The sequence below is a fragment of the Psammomys obesus genome, unplaced genomic scaffold (assembly GCF_907164565.1).
Source record: "Psammomys obesus unplaced genomic scaffold, mPsaObe1.curated_primary_1811, whole genome shotgun sequence".
Taxonomy (NCBI): Eukaryota; Metazoa; Chordata; class Mammalia; order Rodentia; family Muridae; genus Psammomys; species Psammomys obesus.
In genome coordinates, this window is record NW_026596162.1 from 11940501 (window position 1) to 11950623 (window position 10123).

Here is a 10123-nt window from a genome sequence, read left to right on the forward strand (position 1 = left end):
GCCTCAGCGAGTGCACGCATGCCGTGGGAGCTGGTGAGTCCTCCCGTTCACGATGTTGTGAAATGTTTGTCTTGAACAGGTGCAGAGTATAGATTATGCTGGAGGTGAAGTAAAGGTCACCACGGCAGATGGTGTGGAGCATTCTGCACAGAAGGTAGGTGCTAGGATTCTACTGTACTGTCTAGGGCCTGTGGGGGAAGAAAACAGGCTTTCCCATCAGTTTGTCCTTGGCGCCTGCCGAGAGACTTGTTGATTTCTAATGCAGTAGTATTAGTAGTGTTGCAAATCTGAAATAGCGCCATCCAAACAGGTGGCTGATAGAATTCTGTGTTCCTTAAAATGGGCCTACGGAACATTGGTTCTAATTGAATAAGAAAATTCCCAGAGGAACTCAAGTGTGAGGACCTGGGTGCCATCCTCAGATCTTCCTCTTTGAAAGTGCCTTGGCCAGATGAGTTTGGGAAGAGTTATAGCACAACTCTGGTAGGGTGGAAAGGGCTTGGAGAGGTTGTGTGTTGAATTCTGCACTTTTTCCATTGGAACCCTTTTCAAATTCAGGTTTTGTCTTGAAACTGTACTTTCTTGTAGCTTAAGTACTTTCATGTAGTTTTAAGTTCCTTCATGTAACTTGGACTTTTGGTAAACAGCTTTAATAGTTGGATAGTGCAAGGGCTTGTTCGTGAAGTCAGAGTGTGAAGCCCAGTACTGGAAAATAAAAGCAGTTCCTTGGGGGCAGAAGGGAGTTAATAAACCCCCAAAGCTTGGTTATTTCTGGAGTTGGAATGATGATAAAGAGATCTCACTGATGGATCCTGTCACCTGTTGGCAGACTAGCTTTGCTTTCTCCTCATCTGATACTTTTTCAAAGTCCTGATTATTAATACAGAAACAAAGGACTGCATGTCACATGGGGAGGACAGGGCCTAGAGGTTATCTGGGTTTGGGAGTACCTTAAACTGTCATCCTCTGGCTGGGAGACCTTGCAGCGGGCCTCAGCGCCCTGCCAGGATTGTCACTGTATTGGTGTGGCATGTGTTAAAGACTCTCATGAGCCTCCGTGCAGCTTGCTGAGAGTCCCTGGGTGGTGCTGTCACTGTCTGTAAACTCCTGCTATAACGTTCTTGAGGTTAGCAATTTCAAGTACCATATTTTAATATTGCAACTCGGCTTAACAGTCAATGGATGGACTTCTGCCTGCCTGCATGCGTCTTAGTGTCTAGGATGATGTGCTACCTGGTGTTCTGCCAGGTCACCCTGTTCATGTTGGCTAGACATGCACTCTGAGCGTTTGTATGTAGGTCTTCCAGATCAGTCAGGGCCTAGCTGCACACCGCGCTTTGAAGTGTTTAAAGCAGATATTTTCATGACGTGGCTAGCACTCATCACGGTTTGTATAGCATCTCTTCTCAGCAGGGGCTGTAAAGCTGTGAGGGACTGTAGCAGGGTGTGTTTACACCACTGGCCTAGTGGCTCACTCAAGAGCTTGTGCTTTCGGAGCTGTTGTTAGCAAGGCTTCTAGGTTTCACGAATTTCTTCGCAGTTGCCGTGTCAGCTGGTACATGGCAGTGACGGCTGTGAGTGTGGGCCCTTCTGCATGTGAACAGATGTAAACTGTAGGAGGACTTTACACTTAAGACTCAGGGGTGGCAGAAAGTAGGGACAAAACTCAGAATGCTGGACTTGCTCTGATTCAGGAATTGGTAGTTAAGGCAAGTGTAGGAAATATTTGAGGATGCGAGTAGATAGGCTGTTTTAGAGTCGGCTGCATCACGCTTGTGTTATCTGGTTCTGAGATATGGAGAAATGGATGTGTTTCCTTCCCTCCCTCTTCCCAGATGTCCTTGTTGCTAAAGTTTTCCCCATGAGTGAGACCCAGTAAGTTGCACACACATCTGGGAGGTGTGGCCTGCTTGGCTTTGCCTCAGTACTGCTGCCTCTGCTGACAACACAGTGGTCAAGGCTTCCGGTTCTGCTGTAGCAGGAATAGCCGAGATCCCAGAGAGCCAAAAGGAAGGGGCCTTTTTTGCTGGTGCAAGTCTTTCTATATGTGTGGTGATTCTGATGCTGGTAGCAGTAGTAGTGATTTCTTAATTGAGCTGTGATTCTGGAACTACAACTTTCCGAACAGTTAAGTGAGACAACCATTTTCTCTGATGGCTTGGTTTTATTATGTGGCCTCAAGGATCCTTTTCTTGCCCATAGGTCCTTGGTTTGTAGCCTTGGTTGGCCTTAATCTTCTAAGTGCTAACAGTATAGGCCTGTGGTACCATACCCAGATTTAAGATTTTAAGAATCTTAAAAGAGCTTAGTTTGACATTTAGAACCACTTGAGACCTTGTAGTAAAACACTTTTGCTTAAAAAATTCTCATGTGTTGGGGCTGGAGAGATGGCTCAGAGGTTAAGAGCACTGACTGCTCTTCCTTAGAGGTCCTGAGTTCAATTCCCAGCACCCACATGGTGGCTCACAACCATCTATAATGAGATCTGGTTCCTTCTTCTGGCCTGCAGGCAGAACACTAAAAAATTCTCATGTGGTTTCACAGTTATAACCCTAATAGTTGTGATATGCTTTATCAATTATAGAGCTTATTGGTGCCTCCAAGTTTTAAGTATTACTGATTCTGAGGTTAGTAAGGGCAGACATTCCCTTTATTATATAGGCTGCTGGCAGGGATGGTATTGAGAATGATGAAACAAGCTGATTATTTTGGGCCTGTCCTCCCCATCTTTCATTTTCTGTGGACAAGATCTCACTGTGTATCTGATTTGCCTGGAACTTCTTATATAGTACAGGCTGCCATGATCATTTTGACTCCACCTCTGGAGGCAGGGCATTTTCTTCATTGCACTGCTTTTCAGAGATGAAGTATGCCCTCCTGACCCAGCACTATCATTAGCCATCAGGGAGGTACTCTCCTATGTGGATGCTATTTCTGCTCGTCCAGGCATTCTTGTGCAACGAACAACCTGTAATCTCAAATGGAGAGTGCAGAAAAAAAAAGTGAGATGTTGACAGTTTTGTGACTAGAAATAGAAATGTTTGGGTGTTGTATGAGCCACTCAGAAGCATGGGTACTTTCAGCTGGTGTTATGTGTTACCTGTTAATTGTTCCCCACAGGTATTAGTCACTGTACCGTTGGCCATCCTGCAGAGAGGTGCCATCCAGTTTAATCCACCATTGTCAGAGAAGAAGATGAAGGCCATCAGTAGCTTGGGTGCAGGCATCATTGAAAAGGTGACCTAAATTACCTTAGCCTAAGGGTTCAGGGATACCTGACAGTTTTGTTTGGACAGGAACCTATTGTACAGTTAGGCAAACAAAAGGGAACAAGAGTAAACAGAATGTACTTTATACATGTATGAGTTGTCAAATATCAGTTAAAATGGGAAGATGTTAAGAAAAAGCTTAGCCATATTTTAAAATTTTTTGATATAATTTGGATAAAAAAAGTCTAGCTGAATTCCATTTTGACTTTTAGGAGATCCTAATCAGTTTTCGCTAATCCTTACACAGGGTCCATAGTGCTTTCAAACTATGTTGCTGAGGGGTAGATTTAAGTCCTGATTTTCCTGCCCCTACCTATCGGTGCTGAAATTATTGGCCTGCCTGCCTTGGCCAGCAGGGGATGAAGCTGGTTATCTGAGGTTTTGCTAAAGCGGTTGTTTGTTTTGCTTCCTGTGTTCATCCTTTCTCCCAGTGGTTGGTCCCAGTGAGCCCAGGGGTTGTTTGTAGATGTTATGGTTCCTTTTAGCAGTCAGGCAGTGCCCTACTGGAAAGCCTCTTGAGGGGTGTGTAGCTTCTTGGTAAGCCAAAAGCCCAGGGGAGGACTAACTAGGTAGGGGATGGACAATTTTGAACCTAGTGTAGTTGTTTCTGAGTAGACATCTAGGTTGCTTTGAGATGGCCTGTGACCTTAGCCATTCTGTGCTTGCTTTCCAGATTGCCTTGCAGTTTCCATATAGATTTTGGGACAGTAAAATTCAAGGGGCTGACTTTTTTGGTCACGTTCCTCCCAGTGCCAGCCAGCGAGGCCTCTTTGCTGTATTCTATGACATGGACCCCCAGGTAAAAATTTCTAGTATGGTTTGAATTCCCCTTCTTGAAGATTAGGGTTTGCTAATTATGTGCCATGCTCAGGAATGAGTATAACGATGGTGTAGATCATGGTATGTGGAGAAGATGCCTTGACTGGGACATTTCCTACGGGAAAGGAGTCCCAGTCCTTACCCTGCTTTCTTAAAAGTCTCAATTCTGTTCCCTGGGGCATGACCCAGTGCTTGTGAAAAGCTTACTTCAGGCAGAAAATGAATTGTTCAGCTAAGGTCAGAGAGTGAACCAAACTACTTAACTACTGCCTCTACTGAGCTAGAAGGCTGGATATGGGAGGTCCATTGTGAGCAAGATGGGAGCAGATGTGTGTGAGAGAGGTAGAGTATCCCCTGGGAGTAGAAAGCCAGGGGAATATCCCCTGGTCTTGCTGCTAACAAAAGGAACAATGGCTGCTGTTTCCTACTTTTCCTCACTTTGGGGAAATGTCTTAAAGGGTTTTCATGTGGAAGCCATAGGAAGGTTTTAGTTATTCCTGCAGATTTTTTTTTTTTCATTCTTTCTGTGCTGCTCAAACAAAATTTCATAAACAGCCAAAGGAACCTTGAATTTGACATTTATGCTATGCGTGTTTCTTTCTAGCAGGGAACAGCAGAGCTGGGAGGGAGGGGGTGAGTTACATGCATGAGAGAACAGTGGGATGCAATGAGTGCAGTTAGAACGTGGCCCTCTCTGGAACTAAGGGTTTTAAACCATGCATCCTGTCCTTTTCCCTGCGGGCCTGCAAAGCAGCAGAGTGTTCTGATGTCAGTGATCACAGGGGAGGCAGTGGCGTCCCTCAGGACCATGGATGACAAGCAGGTGTTGCAGCAGTGCATGGGCATTCTTCGGGAGCTGTTTAAGGAGCAGGTGAGAACAACCCTCCTTGAAAGGAAGAAAGTGCTTACTGTCAATGTGAGCTCCTGAGCAGCTGGGACTAGAGCCCATCTGCGCATTACTGAATACAGAGGGATCAAGGCGGGAGGTCCCGAGGGTTTTCCTTGCAGTCCCCTCTCACCTGAGCACCCAGCGCAGGGTCAGGACTGCCCTAGCAAATGCCACAGCACAGGTGCCGAGACTCTAATTCTATAGGCTTAGGGCCAGGCTCAAGGTGTCCAGCTGTACTGGTCTCTGTAGGACTCTTCGTGGCTTATATAGATGTTCTTGAAGGCCTTGAATCTTTTCCTTCTGTAGTCTAAATCTGACAGATGCTGGTTACACTGAATTAGCCCTTCTCTAACATCCCTATTGTAATTCAGTTACCTATTAAAGACTCAATCTCTTAAATCCCGTTCTAATGGGTTATAGTACTTGACCTTGGGTCTGTCAATGGCTAGACTGTCTTTTTCTTCTCAAATCATTTACACTTATTTTTCTTTCCTAAGCCTGTAAAAGGCCATATTTTTTTAAACTGTTTACCCAAACCACTGAAATAACTTTGACTAAAATATTATGTTTAAAAATATCTATGTATATAAATGAGCGCGTGCATGCTGTTACACATGTACAGGTCAGAGGACAACTTCTTCTACTCCATGAGTTCCAGAGATGTTAGGTCATCAGGCTTTGGCAGCAGTGCCCTCACCTATGGAGCCGTCTCACTGAGCAATATAGAACATTCCTTTTAAGGAGGAATGTTTTCCCAAATTTTCTAGTGCATTACACACACAAGTCTCTCCTTTAAGGAGCTAAAAGTACCTTTCCATTCTTTGGAGATCGCAAGTAGCCTTGACCTGTCTTTTCTAACGAAGAGTAGAGATGGAAGTAAAATAACTCAGAAGTTACATGAATGTCAAGGAGAATTCAGTAGTTGGGCATTTTTTGTAGCATAGGATCTGATGTATTTTGTCACAGTCACTGTCATCAGCTTGGGTTTTCACCTGTAGTTGTATAGAATTGTAGTTTATATAGGAAAGTATTTATGTAAAGGCTTGTCAGAGGCCTGCAGACAAAATTAAGTTTAGTGACTAAAACACATCCCCTTTACTTCTGGAAGACTTCATTGGGATCGATTCCACTTTTACTGGCTTTTCATGGGAGCCAGGACGTAACATTAGCCATTGGTAAAATTGGCAGGTGAAACATAGATGCAAGACATAAAGATCAATGGGGAAGGGAAAGGAACAGTTAGTTTATGGGCAGGAGGGACATGCCATGCTTAGGAAGCTACCACAGTTTAGCTCAGGCCTCGGTGGGGAAAAATGCTTCTCTTTGACTGGGTTGTGGTTGTATCCAAGTCCCTTTTTAAATAACCTGTTTGTGTGTTTGCACAATAAGGAGATCCCAGATCCCACAAAGTTTTTCGTCACACGGTGGAGCACAGAACCGTGGATCCAGATGGCTTATAGTTTTGTGAAGACATTTGGAAGCGGCGAGGCCTATGACATCATTGCTGAAGAAATACAAGGAACTGTCTTTTTTGCTGGCGAGGTATATATTTTTGACACCAAACTCAATTCTTTTTTTTTTTTTTTTTTCAGTTAAAATGTTATCAACACAGTCTTAAAACCTAAATCAGGTATGTTTGAAGGTCTTGTGACTCAGTGGCAGAAGCACTCTTCATTCCACTTTCACTGTCTAATGTCTGTGAACAGATCTTTCTGGTAGACCTATCTCTGTCTTTGAAGTATTTCTATTGACACTGTGTGATTTGGTGTGACTTGGCTGGCCCTGTCAAGTGTAGTCCACTTAGTCTCGGCACCAATCTTTTAAATTTTACCTGGTTGCTATCTGCTCTTTTAAGACCAGGCCTCACTCTGTAGTCCAGGCTGAATTGCAGCAATCCTCCTGCCCTAGACTCTAGAGATTATGGGTGTGACTCAACACACTTAATTTGTATGTTTTCAACTGTCATGTGAACTGTAATGTTTATTGCTGAGGTTTCATTATTAAAAAGCTTTCTGATAGGTGGTCACGGGGTAATTATTTTGGTGCCTATCTCCTCTACCCCTCATTCAGACTTTCCTCTCCTAGCTGGTTTACTATCTGAAACCTTTGGAGTCTTTGCACTGCTGTTCACTGACATGAGGTTATAGTAGGGTCTTCTGCTAGATGGACTTTTCCATTTTTCTTGTCTATTTGGTATGCTATTTTGGTAAGCTTGCCATTCTGAAATGAGTTTTCATTTTCCCCTCTCCATCCATTCAGACTTCACACTTGTCTCATTGGTTACTTGGGCTTTTGAAAAATGTTTTCTTGTTGGTTGTGAGGCACTTTTAAAAAGCTTTCTAACAGCTCCAGCAGTGTTTGGGAGGTTTCCTTTTTGTAGTAGCTTTGCTTCTGAAGCATTCTGGATATCAGAAAGATCATTGGTAATTATGAAGGATATGTATTTAACATGTTTTTGTTAGGGAGAGGGGCATGCCAAAGCTCAATCTTGTTTCCTATTTTCTTTTTGTTTTTCCTTAGACAGGATTTCTGAAGATTAAGTATAGGTCTTTGTGCTTGAAGTAATTTGTCAACCAGATAACACCACTTGCTCCCTGAACCTCTTTGGAAACCAGCTGTCTCTTAGGTTTCTGCAAGCCCTAACGGCTGAAATTTCCCAACGATTCTTTATAAAATTATTTTGCCTTTTGTTAGTTCCTGTTCTCCATCCCAACATAAAGGCAGCTGTATAACCTGTAGTCATATATGTATATTGTAATTTGTAATTACAAATCTGGCTTTATCAGGAAGTTAGGTTTTGTTGTGATTTTTGACAAAAGTACATTTTAAAGAACCAGCTGTGAGCAAGTGAGGCATAATGGCCGTATGCTAGGCAGCATTTGCCTTCTGCTTCTAGAGATGGCAGCTTTACACTAAGACAGGATTTAGATGCCTTTCTTGCTTTCCCTGGGTATTCTCATGCTGTTCTCACATCCATTTCTGAGGCTAGTGTGATTCATACTTTCTCCCCACAACTTCACTTTTCACCATCCTAGGGAGTATTTCCATGTATGCTGCAGCACTTGGCAGGGACATCAGATGCATATTGTAAAAGAATCTGACAAGTACAGCAAAAGCGAAGAGGGTTTTTCACAAATACACAAGTCTTTTTTTAGGTGGACCAGAAAAGTATAAGGTGATACTTTTGACGTCATCTCAATTATTTATGCACAGTCTGAAACAGCTTTTTTCCCCTCCCTACAGGCAACAAATAGGCATTTCCCACAAACTGTTACTGGGGCATATTTGAGTGGTGTTCGAGAAGCAAGCAAGATTGCAGCTGTTTAAAAAGAACTTGTATGGACCTTTCCCAAATGGAAAAGTTTGAAACACAGGTTAAGTTTTGTAAGAGAGGGGACTGTATAGTAAAATTGAAGTGTTTCTGTGGTGATAGGAAAATGTAAACCCATTTCACTCTTCTGAAACCACTGACCCTCAAAATCCTTCTAGGCACTTATATTTATTCATATGTCCAATTAGTGCTAAGTCAAATGGGTTTCAGAAGATGGCACAGTATACCATAGAGACCTTAGTTCTGGTTGGGGGTTAGATTTGGACATTCTGTTTGGCAGATTACTTTTCATATACTGTGAAACCAAGTAATCTAGCAGGAGCCACTAGCAAACTTAGAGAAGCCATGTGTTTTTCTGTGACAATTTATCAGTACCTTTACCAATGAGCCTTAATATTTTTATACAGCTCCAATCACGGGCTTTCCTTAAAATTTACAATTCTTTTTTGATACAGCAATTTCAAGGTGTGACATGACATTTGTGAGCTATTTTATACTTTTCATTGAGTATTTGAAACTTCAATTCAGGTACATTTGATAGTTTAGATCTGTGCACACTCATCAGCAACTCTAGACTTGCAATCCCTGAAATGCGTGTGCATGCATACACTCAGCAGGTGCAGGGTGTTTTCACATTACAAAACCAAGGTGGTAATAGTGGGGGCTAGCACTTGACATTTAGCAAGAATCTTTACAGAACAGCTAAAAGCCCCTCTTATTTTTAAAGTGACTTTTACAGTAAATTTCCCAAAGGTAGGTCCACTGGAAAACTGCAGAAAATCTTAACTATCTTGGTACATGGCACACTACTTTATAAGCCATATGTTAAAGTCTGAACATGGCAACTTTTCCACTTAAAGATTGTTTAATAAACATGGGTTTTCAGGATCTTTAGGATACCTATTCTGCCAAGAAACTTCAGTTGATTAATAGATTACAAGTATGCTTTTGTTTTAAAAAGTCTTTGAACAATTCTTCTTTGAATTATATTGGTCTGCTTTTAAAGGGGGCTACAAAGGACTTTAAAGCCACTTTTTGAAATATCAGGTATTTCTGAAATTCACAATTAGGTTAACAAAAGACCTTATGCAAAGAATGTACAGGGAAGTGTGCTTTAGACAGTCTAGACATATCCCCTCCCCTGTCAAAAGTATGATACAAAGCTAATGACTACATATTTAAAGTTTATTATTCGCTGTACTGTAAAGGTTATTTGTTGAGACTCATTGGTACTGATAAGGGAAGTATTCTGCTTTCAAGTGTAATTAAAATGTTTAGTGTGTGAAGTGATAAATGTAAAGCGTTAAATTTGAAGTGGTTCAGTCTAAGTTATTTAGTTTCTAGGCACTGGAGTTTGTATTATGCTATTTCAATTATAAATGTGTGTATTTAATTTTCTCCCATTTCAAGTGACGTACTTATTAATCTCATATATTGTCCTATAGGAGCTATGGTACTTTTGAGTTGCTGTGTTTAATCTGAAGATTTTTTGTTAATGAACAGAAGTATACTTATAGTGATTTAACTATATATTATGAATAACTGGTTATGTAAAAGTGCTTTAATGAGTAGTTTTTTTTTTTGCAAATACTCATAATAAATGTTCATAGCATTCATTCACTCTGTCAACCTCATTTCCAATCCTTTAAAATTTTTGGTCTAAGCATTTGCTGCAAAAGCACTTACTAGTAAATGGTCAAAATATTAAACTAGTTCTGTGCAATGATCAGTTATTACTAAAGAACTCCCAAGTCATATAATACACTAGGTCACTAAATCCTCTCGCCACAGAGATGACATTTAAGCACACACAAA

General features: G+C 41.7%; 1 protein-coding gene across 5 annotated transcripts in view; it reads left to right on the forward strand.

Moving 5' to 3' along the window:
• The window catches only part of Kdm1b (lysine demethylase 1B), a 40954-nt gene extending 31030 nt beyond the window's left edge, over positions 1-9924 (forward strand). For all 5 annotated transcript variants that reach the window (XM_055595185.1, XM_055595184.1, XM_055595186.1 and 2 more), the window contains 6 exons: positions 80-154; positions 3121-3237; positions 3943-4068; positions 4843-4959; positions 6367-6519; positions 8221-9924. In XM_055595185.1, coding sequence (XP_055451160.1) covers positions 80-154; positions 3121-3237; positions 3943-4068; positions 4843-4959; positions 6367-6519; positions 8221-8304 — 672 coding nt within the window. In that variant the 3' untranslated portion in view covers positions 8305-9924. The remainder of the gene's footprint in view (positions 1-79; positions 155-3120; positions 3238-3942; positions 4069-4842; positions 4960-6366; positions 6520-8220) is intronic.
• The last annotated feature ends 199 nt before the right edge of the window (positions 9925-10123 follow it).